The sequence below is a fragment of the Mobula birostris genome, chromosome 9 (assembly GCF_030028105.1).
Source record: "Mobula birostris isolate sMobBir1 chromosome 9, sMobBir1.hap1, whole genome shotgun sequence".
In the NCBI taxonomy this organism is placed as follows: Eukaryota; Metazoa; Chordata; class Chondrichthyes; order Myliobatiformes; family Myliobatidae; genus Mobula; species Mobula birostris.
Genome location: NC_092378.1, coordinates 8,506,328 through 8,531,520, shown reverse-complemented (window position 1 = coordinate 8,531,520; position 25,193 = coordinate 8,506,328). Strand labels below are relative to the sequence as shown.

The 25,193-nt window shown below is 38.8% G+C and overlaps 1 protein-coding gene across 1 annotated transcript in view; it reads left to right on the top strand.

Annotated features, from left to right (window-relative positions):
- Window positions 1-19,675, top strand: part of LOC140202525 (zinc finger C3H1 domain-containing protein-like) — a 73,048-nt gene extending 53,373 nt beyond the window's left edge. Inside the window, exons 21-35 of the mRNA XM_072267471.1 lie at window positions 703-889; window positions 4,248-4,434; window positions 5,178-5,369; window positions 6,645-6,885; window positions 6,974-7,079; window positions 7,274-7,472; window positions 8,411-8,505; window positions 13,836-13,946; window positions 14,125-14,229; window positions 14,741-14,906; window positions 16,897-16,997; window positions 17,135-17,236; window positions 18,072-18,114; window positions 18,462-18,524; window positions 18,729-19,675. Of these exons, the coding sequence (XP_072123572.1) occupies window positions 703-889; window positions 4,248-4,434; window positions 5,178-5,369; window positions 6,645-6,885; window positions 6,974-7,079; window positions 7,274-7,472; window positions 8,411-8,505; window positions 13,836-13,946; window positions 14,125-14,229; window positions 14,741-14,906; window positions 16,897-16,997; window positions 17,135-17,236; window positions 18,072-18,114; window positions 18,462-18,524; window positions 18,729-18,860 (2,030 nt within the window). The 3' untranslated portion in view covers window positions 18,861-19,675. The remainder of the gene's footprint in view (window positions 1-702; window positions 890-4,247; window positions 4,435-5,177; window positions 5,370-6,644; window positions 6,886-6,973; window positions 7,080-7,273; window positions 7,473-8,410; window positions 8,506-13,835; window positions 13,947-14,124; window positions 14,230-14,740; window positions 14,907-16,896; window positions 16,998-17,134; window positions 17,237-18,071; window positions 18,115-18,461; window positions 18,525-18,728) is intronic.
- The last annotated feature ends 5,518 nt before the right edge of the window (window positions 19,676-25,193 follow it).

Here is a 25,193-nt window from a genome sequence, read left to right as displayed (position 1 = left end):
GTTTTGGATTTTCACTAGATTTGACAAGCAATTTCCTCTAAACTTGCAATTTGGTTTAATTTTGGGAGCCATTGCTGTCTCTGACACTCTGTCAGCTGTCTATCAATGTGCAATATCTCAGGCCTCCAGTAGCAGTATGGAAACACACAATATTTTGTATTTTAACCAAACTCATCTGGTATCTTGACAGCATGTTTGTAGATTCAGATGCCATGGTTGTGGTTTGTGCACCATCGTGAAGTAGTACATTTTCAGCACTGTGGGTAGCTTTCTGAGTTTGGTATTGGGTTGGGCTGGAATTTGACAACTGGCATTTAAAAGGTTGCATTGTATCTGTTGGGAGGAAGTGAGATTTCTGAAAGGATGTACTAATATCTCAAATCAACCATTTTCAAAAGGGTATTTTTGAGTTCATCGCTGACTGGCAACTCTTGCAATGCTGCTCGTACCAATCTGTATTGGCCTCTGCCTTTTCATTGGGTTCATCAGATGCATGAAGAGGAGGAGCTTGCTACATGGGCATCAGCTTGCTCTCCATATTGTACTGCCTAGGCTTGCGTATCTAGACGACTAGGACACAACATCCATAGTCGACTCTGACCAACAGAGACCTCAGATTTTCTGAATATTAAGTTACTGTAGTTTAAATCACTGTTTAATGTGGATGGGGATTTAAAAAAAAACAATTCTTTTGTATTTCAGCCAAGTGTGTGGAACCTTCCTGGTCTGGAACTGAAGCTTTAGATACAGTTATTACTCCAGATGATGTCCGATATTTTACAGCAGAGACTGATGACATTGCCAACCTGGAAACAAGTGTGATGGAAAATCCTCAAGATGTACAGCTTTGGATTAAACTCACATATAAATATCTGAATCAAAGGGAAGGGTATGTATGCGTTTCCTCATCTTAACTGGTGTGCAGTGAAGAATGAGACTAATTGTCTCGCTCAATTTCCTTTCATGTCAGCAGTGGCAAGTTGGTAGCTCCCTCACCCCTGAGTCATTAGGTTCAATATCTGAGATTGACTTCCACTGAAAAATCAATTGCAGTGCTAAGGCAATGGCATATTGTCAGATGTTTCTGATTTTGGATAAGCCATTAAACTGGGATTCCATTTGACCATAAGATACAGGAGCAGAATTAGGCCATTTGGCCCATTGAGTCTGTTCTGCCATTTCATCATGGCTGATCCATTTTCCCCTTCAGACCCAGTTTCCTGCCTTCTCCACAGATCCCTTCATGCCCTGACTAATCAAGAACCTCTCAACCTCTGCCTTAAGTATATCAAATGACTTGGTCTCCACACCAACCTGTGGCAACAAATTCCACATATTCACCACACTCTGGTGAAAGAAATTCCTTCTCTTCTCTGTTCTAAAATGATACTGCTGTATTCCAAGGCTGTGTCCCCTTGTCTTAAACTCCCCCGCCAGAGGAGACATCTTCACATCCACTCTGTCGAGGCCTTTCAATAGTTGCTAGGTTTCAATAAGGTTACCCCTCATTTTTCTAAATTCTAGTGAGTAGAGCCCAGAGCCATCAAACGCTCTGCATATGATGAGCCTTTCAATCCTGGAATCATTTCCCTGAACCTACTTTGAACCCTCTCCAATGTCAGCACATCCTTTCTTAAAATATGGGGTCCAAACCTCCTTATAATACTCCAAGTGAGGCCTCACCAATGCTTTATAAAGCCTCAACATTACATCCTTTTATATTCTAGTTCTCTCGAAATGAATGCTAACATTGCATTTGCCTTCCTCATCACCGACTCAAACTGCTCTTACTCAGGAAGATATAAAAAGCTTTTTAGACTAAGCATTTTCCGGACAGTATTTTTTTTCCTCAAGCAACACCTAAAGGCTGATAACTTGGTCGTTATTGTGTCATTGCATGTTGTCTGCTATTTCTCCTGCACTTGAGTAGCCTTGGATAGCCCAGGTTTGTGAATGGAGAAAATGCTGGAAATGTTAAGTCAGATGGCATCTTTGGACAGAGAACAAATCATGTTAGTGCTATCAGAGACATCTTTATCAAATAGCTGACAAATCAACTTCTGAATTGGATTATCCTGAATAAACTTGATGCTAATCAAATTCTAAAAACTTACATTGATTTAATATTCTTCACTTGCAGTTCGTGCCAAATAAACACTGGGTCTCAGCAAATTGACCAAACTCTACACTGCACTAAGTTTTGCTGGTCATCAAAATAGGCATGTCTGTAGAAATATCCTCTATTTTGTGCAAAACTTCATCTGTAAAGTGACATTTAAATGTAAATCCTTTTACAAAAATTTGATTTCATTTTGCAAATTGGGTTTGGCTTGTTGGATTATACATTTACTTCGAGTTCTTTTCAGTCTGTATTGATTTAAAGCTTCTCAGCTGCATGAACACAGAAACTAAAGTGATCAGTTACAACTTATTGCACAAAGATTTTCTGTTTTGGATTTTGTTTTTTTTAGCTGGATGGGTTTAAATCTAGAAGTTTGTTAAAGCAAGAAGTCCTGGAGCAATGAACTGTATGAAGCCTGCATAAGCCACTCCAGGAACCAAAAACAGCAAAATTAAAATGAAAATCTATTTGGTCTTACCTGACTTAAATTATTTCATCTCAACTTTAAAGCAAGGTTTATCATTGTTAATTGTAGTCTTTTGAAGTTTATGATAGGATCTTGAACAGTTTACTGTTTGGTATACCTTTGCAGTCACCAGTTTAAAAATATGCAGAGTTAAAGTAAAAATGTCTTGAGACCTTTCCAGCTGTATCCGTTGTTTCTATGCTTTTAATCTCCTGAGGCTGCTAATCCATCCTTTTCTCTCCAATCTACATCTGACCCCATCTTCTACAGTTGCACCCTTGTGCTCTTTTTTTTGTTTTGCAAACTAAACAGCATTTTTTTCTTCAATTTGGGTTAATGTATAGATTCTTAGTGCCTTTTAGATTTAACTAACTTGTAAATTTACCAATGACTTTTTGTTTTATTCAGCAGCAGAAGGTAGCACCTTAGCTTCAGAAACCAAGCTATTTGTCATTGATTTATTAGAAACAGTGGTTATACTCCAGAAGGAACCCATTTGTCTTGTCAAGTTTATACTGTCTAGAGAACGAGTTCCCAACCTTATTTTATCCTATGGACCCCTACCATTAACTTGGGGGAGGGGGGGGGTGGCGGCATCTATGGACCCCAGGTTGGGAACCCCTGGTCTAGAGAGTTGGAAAAAAATGTCCTGACAACTGAGGCTAATATAGGGAGTCAAAACAAGGCACTGCAAGAGCCTCAGCCCTCATCCAAGATGCGCACGTTTTGTGCAGCAATCACATGTTGCAGATGCAACCAAACACGTGCCCACCCTTAACGAGCAATTTTTGTCTCTAGAGTATCTCACTTTTTCTAGTGTGAGTTGCTGGCTCTTTAAAACCGAAAAGATTGCGATAAAGATAAAGCAGATAGTATACAACTTGCACAAATGAAAGTTGTCAGAAACACCATCTAATATTGTTTATGGTGTAAATGTATGGCCCTTAATTGAATTTTGCATAGTGGAAGCTCTTGGGGGAAATACCCAAAGCCTTCAGTTGCCCTTTGTTACTTTAATCTAAAACTGAATTAATATCTGCTCAGTGCAAACATTATAAAAACTAAATTACAAATTTTCTTTCATCTTCAGTTACACATGGAATGCTATTTTGTCAGTAGGTGGCACTAATGTACTTCCAAAGTTAATATTAGCTTTCAAGATTATTTAATGACATTCAAACACAGAAGTGTAAAGGAGAATGAAATAATTGTTCTGGATTTGATGCAGCACAAGAAATATGCAAAGATAATAAAATAACACAATAAACAATAAAAATAGAATAAATAGAAATGCATAAAATAGCTCATACACATAGCTTTATCATCTACATAAATTGATTGTATGTCCATAAAGTGACGCTAGGCACAGGAGTGTCTGTACATGAGGTGGCTGAAAGGAAATGATAAGTGGTGGTTAGGTGTGTGGCGGGATGGGTTAGTGCACAGTGCAAAATGAAAATCTTACTCTTCCCTCGCCTACATAATGAACTAAAATTCTGCATTACTTTCTCAGAAAATGTCCTTTTCCTGACTGCTAAGTTGGTTGATCCAAATCAGCATATGCTAATTATGGGGACTGAAGCTGCATTATTGTACTTGATACAGTTTCTGTTTGAGACTTTAATATTAGATGGTTTTCTTTATTTGACTCTTTATTAGGACACCTGCGGAATGTTTAGATGCTGCATTGAATGCTTTGGCTCGAGCACTTGAAATTAACAGAGCAAATCCTGAAATATGGTGCCATTATCTCAACTTGTTCTCAAAGCGAGGTACAAAGGAAGAGGTTCAAGAAATGTGTGAAACAGCAGTGCAGTATGCTTCTACTCATGTTGTCTGGTGGACAGTAAGTATTGAATCAATGGAACTTGTCCACATACATACTGTAAAAGCATTTCTTAGAAATGGATCGGAAAGGAGACAGCCAGGTTTATTACCATGTTTGATGTTTGGGTTCAAATTCTGATTCCCAAGGCTGGGTATGTTTGTAACTCCAACAAAGTGCTGAGTTATTAGACGAGAGGTTAAACTTGCATCTGATTGTTCATTATTCTTAGTGTATTAGAAATATTGTTACTAATTTTATTACCGTGTGCTTGAAAATTACCTAGTTTGTGACTGACAAGGTTTCTAAGGCAAGAAGCACTTAATGCTCGTCCTTTGGAGCCTTATGTCCAAGAGAACCACAACCTTGTTGGGTTTGGAGGCTTGCATGCCTCAATGACCCGGACAGCTATGTTGGCTGGAGTCAGGGCTTTGTTCTTTAGCTCTTTGTAGGGTCACCCATGCCAAATGGGTCAAAGGGTAGAGGCCTGACTAAGAGTGGTCCACTGGTCCTCCAGGTTCAGTGGATCAGCTCAGGGCTAACACCCCTGAGTGGTAAAACAAAATTGTTACAAAAACAGCCCTGAAGAATCCTTCTACTTCTGTGTGTGATGGTATTCCTGAGTCTCCACCTGGGACTTTCATGACTGACAGTAGTGAAAACAGAGGTCAAGGGCCTTCGTTGCTGCTATAAGTGTCAGCGGTGTAACAGGCAATTAACTAAATTTGGAGGCTTACATTTTATTTTTTTCTCTCTGCTTGCAGTATTTAATGCTCGAGAACTCATTTGAAGGAAAAGACTATGTTTGCAGTCGACTTGTGCAGTTTCTAATGGAAACCATTGAAGGATCAGAAAAATCAGAAATTCTGTCTTTTCAACTGCTTCAGTCTCTGCTGTTTTGGGTACACTTAAGTCTCTTTACAGGGAGGCAGCAGAATGCACTAGCCATTTTTCAGGTATACTTTTCTTTTCTGAATTGGCGGTCTTGATTCTGCAACTGATCTTTTGAAAGTGATGGGGCAAGTTGAGAATTTTATTTTTAAAGTGTGTTACTGAAAGTCGTGACCTTACTTGGAGCATGAATTACAAAACTAAGGAGATTATGCCAATGTATCAGATGTGGGAAAATAATGGAGGCAACTCAGTGGGTCAGGAAGCACCTTAGAACAAGAAATATCATTGATGTTTCAAGTCAGTGGTTCCTCTTTAGAGCTTAATGAACACTCACTAGTTTCTCTTGCTTTGTGCATCACTAACTAATGCATCACCAGTTCTTATTTAGTCTTCATTTGCAGTGTTGTGACTGTGAACAAAGTCACCAGAGACACTGAAGCTAGTGGATATTGAAGCCTTTATTCAGCAAAATGAGCATCAGGCATCATATTTGAGACACTCTTGGAAGAAGAGGCCTGTCTGACCCAATACTACATGACATTTTTATTTGCTAAAGATCAAAGGTAACAGGCCAATTCTGTAGTTACAATGTATCTACAATGCTTCCTTTTGAATTACATATAGTTTTCCCACACCACTTCCTTCACGCCCATACTCCAGATACCCAAAATGAATGTTATTCAGCATTAGCTCGTTTTCTGGCTGCATTCATGCATATGCAGACATCAAGTGATGGTTTCCTGGTTTGCAATCAACACCAATCTGTAGCTTCTGGAAGACCATTGATCAGAGCTGCATTTTAAATTCAATCTACACTCCATGTTCAGGTCTGAAGACTGGCTGTAGTATTTGCTATATACTAGAACTCCAGAATACTCCCTAACATCCAGCAGCTGTAGTATTTGGCAAATGTTAAATTTTTCATAAGCTTTTCAAAAGCTGGTTAAACCACAGCTGCATATTGTGTTCATTTGTGAATGCCATGTTTTAGAAAAAGAAACAAAGTCTATTAAGAGAATGCCCTAGAGATTGACTAAAATGGTAGAGGGGACTTTCTTTCTGTGGAAAAGTTGATAAGCTTGAATTACTTCAGAGAAGACATTCAGTGGGAGTATTCCCACTGTTGAAATTGTAGCAATTCATCTGAATTGATGTTACAGTTTGCATTTTAGTGTTATTAAAGTAACGTCATTTTTAAAGAGCTTTGTAGCTATAATGCTGATGTTAAGAGAAGTTGCATCCTGTATTGGTAGCTTTCAATTCTGTTATGCACTTGGCAAAAGTAATGTGAAAATTGAGAGTTTTTTTTATCTGTAGTTTTGACATGTATTTTACAGAATGCCTTGAAAACTTCAGATGGTAACAAAAGTGTGGCAGAATATTTAAATGCAGATGAATGCTGCCTGGCGTGGTTAGCGTACATTCACCTCATTGAATTCAACAGTCTTCCTTCCAAATTCTTCGATCCAGCTGTAGCCAATTCTTCCAAACTTGTAATGAAGGAGCCTTTTCTCATCCCTTGGCAATCGTCAGAAGATATCAAGACGCACCCTGATACGTTGCTTGCATTGTTTGAAGGTAATTTCAGATTAATCTTTGTATCTTTCATTTGTATGTGTTAAATTGCCAGTCAAGATAACAATTCATGTTTTTACAATGTGTTCAGATGCTGTTCAAGCATGTTCTGGGGATTGCTCTACTATGGAAGAGAGGATTACAGTCTGCCTTCCAATTTACAGAAATATGATTTCAGCATTGAGGCTAATGGGGAGGTATGGTTACTTAAATTTCTTAAACGGCATTGAGGTATAAATGCAATACTGTTTCAGTGTCAAAATTTGTGGTGGTAAGGTGCAACTTGAGAATGATTGGAATTTATGGATGTTTGTAGAATATTAAACCAGATTTAACTGTTTTGAGTTCACATTTATATTTCAAATTTTAATGCAGTAAATGTGTCTTTCAGGTGGGAAGCTGCTGAAAACATCTGCAAAACACTGTTACAGTCTTGCCCAGCTGCTTACCAACTCACTGAAGCTCTAGCTGACCTTTATTTGGAGAGAAAACAAATTGATGATGCTGTGAATGCATGGCTTTGTGCTTTTAGGAGGAGTCCCCATAATGCTCAGTTATTCTATTACGCATTCAAATTCTTTATTTCAGTGGTGTGTATATAAATCTTCTTAAATTTCCATTTTGAAATTTCTTGGTCAACACATTGAAATCAGATTCCATTTGACTCAGAAGTTTTACAAAAAATGTTTTATTTGATTGATGGAGTTGGTGCTTCTATGCATGACTATCATGGTAATCATCTTATGGCAGTGATGAACAATGTTTTCATTATCTTTCATTTAAGCACCATCTTCAATGATTTGCTAAACAAACAGGAAAATTAAAATAACTAACAGGCAAGCTATTTCAAAGAAAGATTAAAAATAACTTGTCAAATTTTTATGCATTTGGTTCTGAACAGTCAGCAATATGCAGCTGGAGATTCGGGATGTGGTTGTCTTTTGTTGAAACCACTGGATTTGTCACCTTGAGGTTTTTAAACTTGCCAGAATCTAGTATGACAGGTACTGAGATTAATTTCAGCAAACCTGTGGGAAAGAATCACAAGCTCCCAGTTATTTTTTATATAATCTTAATTAAAAAGCTTTCTTACTGAAGGGACCCTGTTGTCCTCTTTTCGTCAGCTGACCTGGGACTTGTTAACTCCTATTGTTACTTGAAATAACCCATATAGCCTTGTTAATGTCCTTTACCTCCCAAGGAATGAAAACAAAGTGCTGGTCATTATTTATGTGGGGAGAAATGAGATTAAGATTGGTAGATGTATGCCCTTTATGTATCCCCTCAAAGCCAATCTTTTCTCTTGAACATTTACACTTTGCCTGTGTGAGAAACAATCTTCAACACATGAAATAGCTTTCCTCATGTTGGTACGTGTTGAAAAATATTTCTTTCTGTACAGTAAATGCAGATAATTAAAAATACTCTGCATTTTAATTGCAAATAGCCGTATTTTACATTGAATCACAAATTGTACTTGTTTATTGTGAAATATTTTTCACGTAAGAACTATTATCATTTATTGCAGAAAAGGATAGACATCGTTCCAGCTTTGTTTCAAGAGTTTGTCAACTCCTTTTTTGAGGGGGATGTCCCTGATCATGACCCTGCTTATATTTTACGGTATGTTTGGAAGCATTAGTAGGATTTTTCATTTAGTTTCCTAATTTTTTTATAAATTTAAGTTTAAACTTTTTAAGAATGCTTTTTTCTTTTTGCATCTTGCTAGTCCAATAAAATTTGTGCTTTATAGTGTAATTACATTTAAGGAATTTTACTTTCTTTTATATGACAGGTAAGCCAAATGCATCAGTAACTGTCTTTTCTGACAGTTACAATTCCCATGCTACTATAATATAGGTTTGATAAACAACCAAATGATAAGGTGTATAAGAAAATCATTGACACCATGCATGCAATACAGGAAAGCAAAGAGACTATTTTAAAATTTCGATATATTCACCTTTGGTCATCCTACTTCAGAAATGATATGAAACTTTTGAGGAGGTGCAGAAAACATTTACTGGAATAGATTTCACTTGCGTATAGAATAGAAAATCTGAAGCTCTCTATGGAGCAAAGTAGATATGGCGATTTGATCGTTGTGCACAAACTCGAGGCTAAGTTAAACTTGTGCCAATGAGTAGAAGGCCAATGGATTAAGAGATGTCAATTTGCAAAGATAATGTTAGATTCAAATAATCAATGACATGCATTTGGTGAGGGACTGGTTTAAAGGAAGTGTGTGGGACATTTTTATACCCAAGGTGTTTCCAGAGGTTGGGTGGTGGAAGCAAATGCAATAAGGATGTTAAGGCCTTTTTAGATAGGCACCTGAATATGCAGGGAATGGAGGGATATGGAACATGTGCAGGCAGAAGATATTTAGTTTAATTTACCATCATGTTCAGCACAGGCATGTTGAACATGAGGCCTATTCGTTTGCAGTATGATTCTGCTTAATGTATAATGTGAAGTAAGTTCTAAAAAAAAATATAAGTCCGTCTTGTGATCTGCATTGCACTGCATGAAGCTGTGTAGTTACAGATTCAGTTGTGGCTTTCAAAACAGATTTGGCTAAATATTTGAAGGTAATTTTTTTTAAATGCATAGCATTGGGAGAATATTCAAGAAGATAGAATTAACTTGATTACCAAGAGCTTGGAGAAATTTACTGGATGGAATGACCTCTTTAGCAATAATGATTTTGTGATCCTAAAAATGTTTTTTCATGATACCTTAATCAGAATTTGAATTTATAGACATTGAAGTAATGAAGACAAATCTTTTCTCGGTACACCTGCGCAAGGCCACGATGTTTCATGTGTTTTTCTCCTTTTGTTCATCACGCTCATTTCCCCAGATTCCTGCCCCCCTCCACTTGCCCAAATTCCCCATCCCACCTGACTCAACCAAACTGTTATTCGCATACCAATGAACTGGGGTCAGGATCTTCCCAGTGTCAAATAAATTGATTGAACTTAATGCGAGCTTTCCCAGCTGCCAGATCATCATCTGTCGTATCCTTGAGTGCAAGTGATCTGAATTGAGACCCATCAACATGGGATCCAATACGGGGAAAAAAAACACACAATTGCAAAGAATCCAAAACCAGGAATTCCTCACCCAAAAATTACCTTTTGTACTTACACCGTTTGCCTCCAAAGATGCTAATTGACCCACTGAGTTCTTCTAACATTCTGAACTTGTTCCATTTCCCAGCATCTGCAGTCTCTTCTGTCTTAAGTGAGGTAATGTATATGATACTCACTCTAGTCATTCTTGCTTTTCTCTCCCTTTCTCTTTTGCCCATTTTGCCACGAGCGTTTAGGGCAGCAATGAAGGTGCTGTATCTCTGGTGGTGTTCAAGGCTTCCTTCGTGTCAGTGGCTTCCATTCATGCTGTTGTGCAGAATTAAAATGTTTACGTTGAAAATAGTATGGGAGCACTGCTTTGCAGTTCTCCCTGTGGTATGCTTTGTTTGGAGACACAAGTATTTTTCTTTTTCCACTATTTTGATTTTCCTCAACTTTGCTGTTTAGTTTTATTTGTTGATATAGTATTTTTAAAATGTAGTTTACACCATTCTAAAAATACCATGTTGTCCTTTGAAACGTTGGTTAGACAATCTACCACTTTTGAGTTTCACGCAATCTCTAGCAATCTAGATGTGGGCTTTTTCAGGATGAGCCTGTTAGCATTAGTTGCTCATCTCTAATTATTGAGATTGAGGTGACTGTGGGCAGCAATTTACACCAGTACAGTCCTGCTGAAAAAGTAATGCTGTTGGGTGAGGAATCTCAGGATGTATGACAATGACTACAAAGGAGTAACAATATATTTCTCAGTCTGTATGATGTATCATTTGGAGGAGAACCTGTAGACGGTGCTGTATATTTGTGCCCACTGCCTTTCTACTTGTTCATGGGCAGAGATTAAAGTTTTAGGAGGTACCTTTGCAGTAGCCAGAACCATTTACCACAATACCATTTGTAGATGAGACTCTAGAGCAGGGGTTCTCAACCTTAAGAGGTCCATTGACCCCAGGTTAGAATCCCCTTATCTAGAGTTATGGCTGATGCTGGTGCATGGAATGAATTAATATTTAGGTGGTGGATGGATGCAAACTAGCAGGTTTCTTCATCCTAGATAATGTTGACTTGCATGAATGTTGTCCGATTTGCCTTCATCCAGACAAGTGAAGAGTATGATTTCATGCCACTGAATTGTGCTTCGTAAGTACTGGAAAGACTTTGAAGTGGCGAAAGTGGAGTCATTCTTGGCAGATACTCTACCTCTGACCTCACGTCATTGGTCAAGTGAGTTTCTCGTCAGTGCAGTGACCCCCAGGATAATGTGAGAGTCTCAGAAATGAATGTTGAGGTTGCATAGTTAGACTCTTCCTTCTTGAAGGTAATTTGACTCTTACTAGCCCATGTTTGAATATTGTCTAGGTCTTGCTGTTAGCAGATAGAAAGTGCTTTGTTTTCTGGCAAGTTGTGTATGGAATTAAAATTCCAATCATAAGCATTTCTCATTCTGATGTTTGATGGAAGGTCCTTGATAAAGCAGCTGAAAATGGTGGAGGTGGGTGACTTAGAGCTGGCATTTATTAACCTGATAACTACAACAATCTTTGTCCTGCAGTTAATTCTCACTCACTTTTTCACTGTCCTATTGATGTTTTATTCTCATAGTTTTTAAATAACCATGTATTGATTATCTGTTTTGTCATTTTTTAAAATCCTGCCTTAGTCTCTTAAACTGTTAATACCAATCTTTGTTGACTTCTGTTAACCTTCGTGATCCTTTTCAGAATACTAGCCACTGCATTGCACCCTGTTGCAACTTACATTCTCCATAAGACCATAAGACAAAGGAGCAGAAGTAGGCCATTCGGCCCATCAAGTCTGCTCCGCCATTTTATCATGAGCTGATCCATGTTACCCTATTTAGTCCCACTGCCTCGCCTTCTCACCGTAACCTTTGATGCCCTGGCTACTCAGATACCTATCAATCTCTGCCTTAAATACACCCAATGACTTGGCCTCCACTGCTGCCCGTGGCAACAAATTCCATAGGTTCACCACCCTCTGACTAAAAAATTTTTTCACATTTCTGTTCTGAAAGGGCACCCTTCAATCCTGAAGTCATGCCCTCTCGTACTAGACTCCCCCATCATGGGAAACAACTTTGCCACATCAACTCTGTCCATGCCTTTTAACATTCGAAATGTTTCTATGAGGTCTCCCCTTATTCTTCTAAACTCCAAGGAATACAGTCCAAGAGTGGACAAACGTTCCTCATATGTTAACCCTCTCATTTCCGGAATCATTCTAGTGAATCTTCTCTGTACCCTCTCCAATGTCAGCACATCCTTTCTTAAATAAGGAGACCAAAACTGCCCACAGTACTCCAAGTGAGGTCTCACCAGCGCCTTATAGAGCCTCAACATCACATCCCTGCTCCTATACTCTATTCCTCTAGAAATGAATGCCAACATTCTCATGTCATCCAGATTGACTGTACCTGCACTTTTAAGCCTTGTATATTTGAAATCGAACTTTTCACTTTGTCTTGCAAGATACATTCTTTCAGCTATGTTTCGTTAAATTGGTCTGTAACACCACCTAACTCTGCGCCGAATGTGAACTACTACTTTCTTTAAGACATGGAAAACGGATGAACTGATAAAACTGTTAATTTAAACCAGAATTACTCATTAGCTGTCTACAATGCAAGTATAATTTTTGGGCTGAGGAATGCTTGGTTTTGGATTCTTTGGAATTGAATGCTTTTTCCATATTAGATCCCATGTTGATGGATCTCTTTGAAATCAGATCATTTGCATTTGGCAGCTGAAGTTAAATCAGTTTAGGTTCAAGTTAAATCAATTTATTCTATCCCTAGTTCTGAAAACTGTTCCCTAATGAAAATTCTGTTCCCTTTCAATGTAATTCAAGATTTAATCATACCTGCACATCATTTGAAGTCTGCTACCTCTTAAAATTCACTTCTCGCTTAACAGCCATATGGACTTCTAAAGTGCAGAATTTCAAACTGGAGCTTTGTGTGTGGTGGTGGATTTTACATATTTAAAGTTGTAGTCCTAACCTACAGCATGGAAACAGGCTGTTCACCAAATCTGTGCCAGCCATTTGCATCATGTTGGATTTTTGCAATCAATGTTCTGGAGTGGAATTTGACCTCGCAACCTTCATACTTGGTGGCCTGTATTATGCCTGCTTCACTGCCAATGAACTGTATTTGTTGATGTGTCGTGTTTATTCCTCTGCAGGTTATTTTTGTATAATTATCTGGCAGGGTCAGTTCATGATGGGGTATTTCTGAGGAATAAATCAACATTTCAGGCACCCATTTCTCTTTGAGAATGTGTTGACATATGGAGGTAGTTTTCAGAACGCTGTGCAGCTTAACAAACAAAAATGAAATGTTTTCTGATGGGTATTATGCATGTTTTGCCACATTTTTTTTAATAAGTAGGTACTTTTTTTAAAGGTTTAGGTATGTGGTTTGAAAACCAGCTATATCCACCTAAACTTTTCAAGCAGCCTTTGAGAAATGCTGACATGAGGTTAAGTTGACTTGAAGCCTGGGAGAGTTAGATGATGAGTGATAAGGTAGCTGCAGCATTTCAGACATGCAGAATTAGGTGCCAGCATCTTGAAACAATGTTTGTTCAGAGTTGACAGGATTTTTTTTTCAATTATCCCTCTATTTTGTGATTATCATCTGTTGTGATGAATCTGCTGTGATTCATTTAACTTTTTAATCTTTGAATGTATTGCAGTATTTATCACTCCATTGATTCAGCCGCTGATCATGTTTAATGCTCATAACTAAACAAACTAAGAAAGATTTGTATAAAACAGCAAGCTGGAAGTTATTTTGATTAAGTTGACAATGTACTTTGGCTTTCTCTCTCTCATTAGCTACCTTCTAAATTATCCAATGCCTTACGACTTCAGAGCACCTTCACGTAAAGAAATGTTGAATGGAGAGCGGCTAAACACACAAATACCCTATCTATGGCTCATATTCTGGTAAGAAATCTGATGCATAATTCTGAACTAAGTCTTGTCTTTCATCAAGTGTAAACTATGTATAAATGTTATTGAAATGTTATTAAAAGTCATGGGCATGATCTAATAGATGTACTGCCCTGTCTGTTTTGCTAATCTTAAATATCTCAATTTTTTTTAATATTTTGCCTTGTAACAGCTTATGGCAGTCCATTAATGCGAGCACAAGAGAAGCTATGGACACATTTGAAGCAGCTCTGAGTACAGTTATGCAGAATGATGTATTGAAACTGATCTGGCTAGAGTAAGTAAAGAATTGGAGGTTGGGGGTGACCTGAGCACCATAGATAGTCAGAACTTTGTTCCTCACAGTGAAAGCCGAATTCCAGAGCAGGGATTCCCAAATGGGGTCCACAGAGTCCTTGCTTAATGGTATTGGTCCGTGGCGTAAAAAATGTTGGGAACCCCTGTTCTAGAGAAAATAGATTTAAGGTGAGTTTGGAAAATCTAAAGGCAATTTGTACACAAACCACTTCCAGGGGAGGGGTTGGAAGCAGATGATGTTAGAGGCATTTGGGCAGACACATGAACAAGGAAGGAAAAGAGGTATATGTCTCTGGTGCAGCCAGATGAAAATAATTTAGATGGCATGATTGGCATGGGCATTCTGGGGCAAAGGGCCTGTTTCTGTGCTGTACTGTTCTATATTTGATGCAAAGAGAACTTTGCTCCTTAGTCTGAACATAATCTATGTAATTAATGCCTTCACTTCCTGTTGTTATCAATATAATGAAAGTTGGGTGTTTTCTCTGCAGTTACCTAGTTTTTACCAATAAACAGCTAGTTGAGACCAAGAACAGGATGAGAGACTTCAAGCTGTTTACAGACCTGGTTCACAGATGTTTGGTCACTGTCCCTACAAGAATGCCTATCCCATTCAGCTCTGCCAAATATTGGACCAGTTATGAATTTCATAATCAGGTAAATCACCAATACTTTTTACGTAAACTAAAACATTACATATGCAAGAGGCCTTCATGTCCCTCATCATTAGTTACCCATGTAATGGTTTTGTAAATGTACAGTCAAAACAATATAGTGGCCATCCTTTCAAAGGTATTCCTTTTGTCTTATTCATTCCCGCCAAACAAGTTCTGCAATTTAAAACATCTATGTTTCTAACAATTTCCCCAGTTCTAATGAATTATCATTGTTTATCCTGTTTGAATACCACAGATGCTATCTGATCTCTCTAATAGTTGCATTTTAATGAAAGTGTATAGTATTTTAAATAGTTGTAGAAGTTCATCTGATTAAGAATTACTTTTGCTTTATTGTGGTGATTAAAGATATTTTAACTGGATGAACCTTGCAGACCAGAATTAGTAGAAGGTGTAATCTCTCAACTGGTTGATACTGAAGGGTAAGGGGATGTCAAAATTCAATAAAAAATAAATTACAAAAAAAAACAATGAAGGGTAAGGGAAATTATTCAAAGTCTTGACCATATTCTTGCAATTCACATAAATGACTTGGATGAAGGTTTGATGTTAAATTTGTGCACGGGTACAGGAACTAACTTGAAAATCTAATATTGTTATTGCTAGGGAAATTAAATAGAAAAGTAGAGTTACAGGGCATTGGTGAGATTACATGCAGAGTTTACTGGCCAATAAGATATTTCAGCAGTTCCATTTAATATCAGAGAATGTATACAGAATACAACCTGAAATTCTTATTCTTAAAGGACATTAATGAAACAGAAGAAAGTGCCCAGAAAATGAATGACAGAAAAACATTAGAACCCCAAAGCCCCCTTCCCCTCCCATGCACAACCAACGCCAAAAGCATCAACTCTCCCTACTCCCCTTCCCCTGTGTGCCTCAGGAAAAGCATCACCCGTCTACCACCCACCATCCAAGCTATAGCAAACCCCCGAGACCAGGATCTAGAATCTATGGGGGAAAAAAAACTGTTCATCCTAATACTTTGACATCCCACAGGCTCGAGAGAGAGAGAGAGAGAGAGAGGGATATTGCTGCTGCCTCAGCTCACTGTCGATGTTACAATCTGTGGTGTTGCTTATTTTGACAGCAATGTACATTGCTGTCTCAGTGCTTCAATCTCCCTGTGAGGGAATGTCGGAAAGACGAAGTTTGTCTTATGGAAATTAGAGTGCAAGTGAATTGAACCATAAGACCCTGAGGGCTTTTCATATGTAGAGAAGACTCTTACTTTAATGGGAAAATTAAAATTCAGGTTCACAGTTTAAAAAGGTTGCTGGTTTAGGAGCCATGGATGAAATATTTGGAGGGTTGATTTTGGAGCTCTGTCTCAAAGGGTAGTGGAAGCAAAGTGTGAATATTTTTGAAACCGTTGATAGATCCTTGATAACAAGGGTGTACAGGTTTACTGCTGGTAGACAAGAATGTAGAGCTAAGATTATAGTCAGATCATCCATGTTCACATATATATGTTTTGCTATGTTGTGAAATTTTAATGTCGTTATTGTATTCTGTTCATCTACCAAAATAGTAATGTGGGCTTTCCTCATTTGTTATAAAATCTAAGATCTTTCTAATAGGGATACTGGGACATATTAATTTTGTTTTTGGTTGTTGTCTTGGGCTTTGGACAAATAATCCAGGGGTGCAGTTGGGTAATTTAAGACTTTTATTTAAAATTGCTAGTTAATTTATTGTAATTTCATGGATGTCCTTTTAAAGGAGCAAATGTGTGTCAGGTTCATTGGTAGTATGGTAATTGTTAACTCATTCCTGAAGTGCCTGGCAAGCCATGTCATCATCAGGGTAATGGCTCACCACCAACTTCAAGGGCAGAGATTCCACGGTGATGCTGATCTTGTGATGCAAGTTTTTCCATGAATTTTATGCCTTTATAATGCTAATTTTCTGGAACTATGCCTTTGAAATTAAATTTAACAAATTTAAAACTACTTTTTTTTTTTTAGGTAATTTCCTTTTATCTGAGCTGCCTTCCTCAGTCCCAGTATTGCAAAACCTTGGAAGGGTTCTCTTCCATGATGCCAACTAACGTTGAACTGGCATTAAGGTAAATATGTAGAAAGCTGGACTGAAAATCTTTAAGCTAAAAGGACATAGATTTTAATCTTTAGCTGCAAAGATGTTAGGAATTTCCAATTCATTTAATGTGGAAATTGGTTTGAACTGCTTGTGTTCTTGATGCAGGATACTGGAGCAGGAGTGGAAGGAGGGTAATATCCAGCAGCTCAAGTTACAATTGAAAATGTACACACATTCTCTACCAATCTGTTTGCCGATTTGGAAAATGTAATTGCATGTTTTATTTTTGATATTTTATTGTTTATTAGATTTGGTCAGCATCTGGTAAAGTCTATTCGGAATAGTACTGGTTTTTACTGAATATTGATTTGGGCTATTTAAAAAAAAATCACATTGCAGGTAGCTTAGTTTATTTTTTCTAGTTTTGCTGAATCAGTGAACATGTAGGAATTTGAAATCCAGATTTCAGTTGAAATTTTAAAAATTAATTCTAGTTCTGGTTAAGATGAAAGTTATTTTCCATTGTTGTTGCCAGTGTTGGTACACATCTCCATAATCAAGTTTATTGTCATAGGCATGGATGCACAGAGTACAGAATACCACAAAAATCAGCCTTTTGCAACAGCAGCACGGCACATGCATAGACATAACATGAAGTTAAACTTAATATCAGTTATACATAGTTCATGACGAAATGACAGCAACACACACACATGCTGGAGGAACTCGGCAAGTCAGGCAACATCTATGGAGGGGCAGAAGGCAGTGGACATTTCGGGCCAAGTCTCAGCCTGAAACACTGATTCCCTTCCACGAGTGCTGGCTGACTTGCAGAGTTTCTCCAGCATTTTGAGTGTATTGTTCAAGATTTCCAGCACCTGCTGAATCTTCTGTTTTTGACAAAATGATACTAGTGCAAGCTGAGAGGAAAAAGAGAAAAAAAAATACTGCAAGGTTTTCAATACATTACTACAAAAATGGAGCTTAACCACAGATGTCCTGAATGTCAATATTAATATACTTTGACTTTCTACATCTTATCTATGTAATAGCTACGAACCTTGAAATCTAAATAAACCTGTTCTGTTTTTCTTTGCATTAGAGCCATAGTTGTTGAAAGCATGTTGAGGGACCACCAGAATGAGGTATGTCTATATGATTTGCATTCTTGGTTCTCTTATGCAGAATTCAGTCATTGAGTTCTCGTTATAAAGTAAATTTATTAGCATTTAGTTTTGCTAATTTTTTTCCCTCCAAAACAATATTACTTCATTCCATTTTGTTCATTTGCTTAGGCTTTCTCTCAAGATTTTAATCATTGTTATTTGGTTTTTGTCCCTGCTCCTTGTATAGACCAATGCACATTGAAAATGTATTATCTGTATGAAATTTTATAAATCTAATTGAAGCCATTGTAGTAGTTGTGTGTTTTTCTCATGAATTTTTAGTCCTTACATAAGTACTCCCACTGGCTATCTGCTGTTTTTTCCAGGTTCGGCACCTTTACCAACGAGCTCTTCAGAAGTTACCGCTTTGTGCATCGCTATGGAAAGATGTAAAGTTTCCCACTTACGTTTCTTTTTAATTTTCTGTAATTCATACATAATTTAAACAGCTGAATTATATAAAATAGAATTGAGTTTTTCTAGTTTGCAAAAAGAGATTATACAGATTTTTATAAATGCAACCATTTCCACTGACAAGGCAATATTTATTCAGCGACTAAGATTTACTTAAGTGCTTCCCCTATCTCTTTCAGCAACTCTTGTTTGAAGCTTCAGAAGGAGGTAAAACTGATAATCTCAGAAAACTAGTTGCCAGGTGCCAGGAGATTGGCGTCAGCTTAGATGAGCTCTTAAATTTAAGCTCTTCCCAGAACAGAGGGCATTGATTACAGAGCATAAAAATCTTGCCACATCCCCCACGTTAAGAGGTGGCTCTTCAAGACCCGGCTCCTCTGTAGCTGATGTCTGCAGATGCAGGTAAAAATGAGTGGAGATGCACACTTGTCCTCCGACTTTCTACCTTCGTGGTCAAAAACCATCGGAGTTTACACACCCGTGACCCAAAGCAAGATCCATGAACTCTACTTGGCCTCTCAGGGCCCTGTCAGATTCTCGTAACATCACGTCCGTAAGTATGGTACTTCACAATGATGAATCCTTTTTCTTTCTTAATGTTTGTCTTTAGTCTTGAGCAAACTGATGCATGTAAAATTGGCTACATTTAGTGCAGTTTTATGCACATGAATAGGGCAGATTTCCTCCCCTCTCCCCCCTCTATCCCTTCCCTCGTTAAACTTCTGTTGAGATTTTTTTTATTGCAGGTTCAAAAGCAGCAGGTTTCAAAGAAAGTGTTACTGCCATGGTACAGAGTCTAAAGTGACTACTTGCCTGGTGAAGATTCCAGGAAGGGTTGCATTTTACCCTTTCTTGTACAATTCAGTGTGATGGGCTTGCTGCCGCAAGGACTCTGTTTTATGTATTAACGTACTTGAAGACGAGACCTACTGCAGTGGAAAAGTTGGAATACTAAATTTTATGCATGCCAGTGCATCAGTTTTTGAGGCTGGTCAAAATTTATGTGCAATCTTGGTTTGTGAAAATTTATTTATTTTATGGTTTAAACAAAACTTGAAGAATGACAAGTATTTGATGAATAAACTTTTGTACTAAATAGTTACTTTGTAAGTATTCTTATACAATGTGTTTATATTTGAGTATTTTCAATACATGATTTATCAAAAAAAAGCTTTTTGTCTTTTTTAAGATATTGAATATCAGATATCTCAACATTGTCAAAATGGTTTTAGTGGCAGTTGGGTATAACGGGTTGTTGAAATCAGAGGTAGAATAAAAATACCTCTGCAGAAAATACATTGATTTTGTTGCAGCTTTTGATACCTCTTAGATGAGGAATGAGCTTTAAAGTAAGGTAAATCTAAAGCAGTTTTACATTGAATGTGCTGGTACTTTTACAGCACTAAAGGAGAGCCATTTAAAATCCAGTCAGTCCCACCAATAGCAGTGAAATCAGTGAGTTGATTAGTTTTTCAGGTAGTTGATACAGTCGACTATGACCTTAGATTTTTCCATTCCCCTTCAGGTCAAGAGTTTGAATTCAGTTTTTCACACTGTCCCAGAATGCTTCACAGAAAAAAATGTAACACAAAATGCTAGAGGAACTCAGCAGGTCAGGCAGCATCTAGGGAAAAGAATAAGTAGCCAATGTTTCGGGCTGAGACCCTTCTTTGGGACTGAGAGGGAAGGGGTGTGTGCCTGTTTTAAAAGTTGGGGGGTAGCCTAGCTGGAAGGTAATAGGTGAAGCCAGGTTGGTGGGAAAGATCAAGGGTTGGAGAGGAAGGAATCTGAGGAGGGGAGAACAGGCGATAGGAGAAAGGGAAGGAGGAGGGGACCCGGGGGATGTAATAGGCAGGTGAGAAGAAGTGAAAGGCCAGAGCTGGGAATAGAGGGGGTGGGGGGGATGAAATTTCCTTCACCAGAAGGAGAGATTGATACTTATACCAACAGGTTGGAAGGCACCCAGATGGAATTTAAGGTGTTGATTATTCACCCTGAGGATGGCCTCATCATGGCACACGAGGAGGCCATGGATCAACATATTGGAATGGAAATTAAAATGTTTGGCCAATTAAATAGTTTTTAAGTGTAGACACTGTTGCCATATAGGAAATCTGGCAGAGAAATCAGATAAAGCAGGGTTTTGTGAGCAGCAAAGTAACTTCTTAGTGATGTTATGTAAAGGGAAAAGTACTTGTCAGAACACAGCAAAATTGCCCCTTTTATCGAAATAGTCCCATGAGGACTATTAGCTTAACTACAAATGACAGGCAAGACTTCCTTTTAATATCTTAAAAAAAAAAAAGGCATCTCCATTGATGCAATACTCATAGCTGTAGATTGCTACAGTTTGTGCTTTAGTTCCTGAGCCACTTCAGATATGAGAACAGAGCACTGTCTTGTGCAAATATCAAGTTGTGACCTTTATTCACTCAAGATTTGGGTTGTGTGCATACATCTGAACCAGGTCAACAACACTGTGATGAGATGAGCCAAATCGTGGGTTTGATAAGGTTTATCGTGACATTTAGGCTGCTTACAAACAAGCCTAAATGACTAAGTGGAAAACATCAACTCTCGTGCATCCATAAATCAGAAACTAGTGATGTAATGGTATTTGTGAGTGGTTGTAGCAGGATCAGTAGTCAAAAGATCATAAGACATAGGAGCAGAAATAGATCATTCAGCTCATTGAGTCTGCTCTGCCATTTGAGTATGGCTGATTTTATTTTCCCTCTCAGCCTCATTCTCTTACCTTCTACCATAACCTATAGTGCCCTTGCTAATCAAGAACCTGTCAGTCTTCCTACACCCAATTCCACAGATTCACTACACTCTGGCTAAAGAAATTCCTCTTCCTCTCTATTCTAAAGGAGAGTCCTTCTGTGCTGTGGCCTCTGGTCCTAGACTGCTCCACTATTGGAAACATCCTCTGCACATCTACTGTATTTAGGCCTTTCAATATTCGGTAGGTTTCAATGAGATTCTCTGCTGCTGCCACCCCCCCCCCCCCCCCAATTCTTCTAAACTCCAATAAGTACAGGCCCCCATGCTCCTTGTATGTTTTTGGGGTCACTCTTGCAACTTTCTCTGGGTGCTCTCCAATGCCAGCACCTCCTTTCTTAGATATGGGTGCCACAATTGCTCACAATAATCCAAATGTGGTCTGACTAATGCCTTATAAAGACTCAGCATTGTATCCTTGGTTTTATATTCTAGTCCTCTCAAAATGAAGGTGAATATTGCCTTTGCTTTTCTTACTCCTAACTTAACCTGCAAATTAACCTTTATGGAATCCTGCACTGGGACTCCCAAGTTTCTTTGCACCTCCAACTTCTGAATATGCTGTTTAGAAAACTGTATGCCTTTGTTCCTTCAACAAAAGTATGACCATACACTTTCTTACACTATATTCCATTTGCTACTTCACCATTCTCCGAATCTGTCCGAGTCCCCCTGCTTCCTCAGTGCTATCTGCCACACCATCTATCTTCGCAGGTCTGTAAACCTGGCCACAAAGCCATAAATTCCACTATCCAAATTATTAGCATATCATATGAAACATAGTGGACACAACACTGATTCCTGTGAACCAGATTCCTCATATTTCCTTTTAAATGAAGTATGTTGCACTTGGAAAGGAAAGAAGTACAAACTTGTTACGTTAGATAAAGAAAGATCTGCTTCATTTGTCACAAATACATCAAAAACAGTGTAATGTTTGTGTCAAATCAGCTAGGCTTGTGCTGGGCAGCCTGTAAGTATTGCCATGTTTCTGGCATCAACATAGCACACCCACAACTCATAACCTTAACTGTACATTTTTGGAATGTGGGAGGAAATCAGAGCATCTGGGGGAAGGTCACATGGAGAACGTATAAACTCCTTATAAGCCGGTGGAAATTGAGCCCTGATTGGTGATGGGTGGTGCTATGATAATTGCACCAATTTAGAAAACTAAAACAGAAATACATTCCAAGGAATATTTGAAAATTCAAAGTACACTTATCAAAATGTCAAGTCACTTTTTATTGTCATTTTGACCATAACTGCTGGTACAGTACAGAGTTAAAATGAGACAATGTTTTCAGGACCATGGTGCTACATAAAACAACACAAAAACTACACTAAGCTACAGACCTACCTGGGACTGCATAAAGTGCACAAAACAGTGCAGGCATTACAATAAATAATAAACAAGACAGTAGGCACAGTAGAGGGTAAAGTAGGTTGGTGTCAGTCCAGGCTCTGGGTATTGAGGAGTCTGATGGCTTGGGGAAGAAACTGTTACATAGTCTGATCGTGAGAGCCCGAATGCTTCGGTGCCTTTTTCCAGATGGCAGGAGGGAGAAGAGTTTGTATGAGGGGTGTGTGGGGTCCTTAATAATGCTGTTGGCTTTGCGGATGCAGCATGTGGTGTAAATATCTGTAATGGCAGGAAGAGAGACCCTGATGATCTCAGCTGACCTCATTATCCACTTTGTGATCCGAGATGGTGCAATTTCTGAACCAGGTAGTGATGCAGCTGCTCAGGATGCTCTCAATACAACCTCTGTAGAATGTGGTGAGGATGGGGGAGATGGACTTTTCTCAGCCTTTGCAGAAAGTAGAGACGCTGCTGGACTTTCTTTGCTATGGAGCTGGTGTTGAGGGACCAAGTGAGATTCTCCGCCAGGTGAACACCAAGAAATTTGGTGCTCTTAATGATCTCTGCGGAGGAGCTGTCAATGTTCAGCAGAGAGTGGTCACTCCGTGTCCTCCTGAAGTCTACAACTATCTCTTTTGTTCACATTCAGAGACAGGTTATTGGCCCTGCACCAGTCCGTTAGCTGCTGCACCTCCTCTCTGTATGCTGACTCATCGTTCTTGCTGATGAGACTCACCACGGTTGTGTCATCAGCGAACTTGATGATGTGGTTTGAGCTGTGCGTTGCAGCAGTCGTGGGTCGGCAGAGTGAACAGCAGTGGACTGAGCACACAGCCCTGGGGGGCCCCCCTGTGTTCAGTGTGATGGTGTTGAAGATGCTGCTTCCGATCCGGACTGACTGAGGTCTCCCAGTCAGGAAGTCTAGGATCCAGTTGCAGAGGGAGGTGTTCAGGCCCAGTAGGCTCAGCTTTCCAATCAGTTTCTGAGGAATGATTATGTTGAATGCTGAACTGAAGTCTATGAACAGTATTTGAATGTACGTGTCTTTTTTGTCCAGGTGGGTTAGGGCCAGGTGGAGGGTGATGGCAATGGCATCGTCTGTTGAACGGTTGGGATGGTACGCGAACTGCAGGGCGTCCAGTGAGCGGGGCAGCAGGATCTTGATGTGCCTCATGACAAGCCTCTCGAAACACTTCATGATGTTGGATGTGAGTGCAACGGGACGGTAGTCATTGAGGCAGGACACTGAAGACTTCGGCCCGGAGACGATGATTGTGGCCTTGAGGCATGTAGGAACAATGGTGCTGCTCAGGGAGATGTTTACAGAATACAGTATGTACACGGAATACAAATCTGAGATGCGTCCTCATGCAGGAAGCCACAAAACACCATGGAACCCAAACACTCAACACATGAAAAAAGAACAAATTATGAATGGCAAAAAGCAAGTGGACAACACATAGAATATCAAACATCAAACCAGGAGTTTGGTAGTACAGGTCGACCTTCACTAATCCGGTTCCTTCGATAATCTGGCACTGGTTATCCTTAATGTGATCCTTCTGTAATTTGGCATTTTCACTAATCCAGCACTCCTCAGGTCCCAATTGTGCCTGATTAGTGAAGGTCAACCTCTATTTAGTTTGGTTCAGTGTCACACCGCGAGCCCACTGTAGGCCACATTTATGGAAAGAAAGATGGTATTTATGTACCTGTTCAAATTTCAAAAGGTTCAAAGGTTCATTTATTATCAGAGTAGGTATGTGGTATACAACTGAGATATTTCTTCTCCAGATGGCCATGAAACAGAAAGCTATTTTGTGTGGGGCAGGGTTTGATAGTTAACAAATCGCGCCAACCAGCAGCACAATCAGCTCCCCATGTGAAAAAACAAGTGTAATGAATGACAAGTGCATCAACCCTCCCCATGCAGAAAATCAAATTGCTGAATACACAAACTGCAAGGACATCAAACCGTGCACCCCACAGCCACACGTGCACAGACATACAAAAAACCATATTAAATTGCTCAGACAGCAACAAGAAAGAACAGGCAAAAACAGAATAAAAAAGACAAGCGAAAAGAGACTAATCCATAAATCACAGATCTTCGGTAATGTCCTCTGACGACCCCGGGAGAGAGAGAAAAACCAGTGAATGCCAAGGCAGAGCAGTGAGGGAGCTTGGCTGCCACAGGCATGCAGCAAGTGAGTGAGAAGGCAATATAATCAATTTTGGTCCTCTAACTAGACTATTGAATGATTCAATTGTTTTAAAAAGCCTTCTTAAAAGAAATACTATTGAAAAGTTCCTTTTAATGAAATTTGAGCTTGGCATACTGGTCATTCTGAAAATACTTCACAAGGTAGCCATAGTTAACAAGACAAATTTCACTTGGGCTGTTGATTCAATGAAGTGTAAGATTTTCCATATCCCATTTCAATAGTACTTTTAAGAAGGCCTTTTTAATAAATTGGATCATTAAGGGATGGTATGC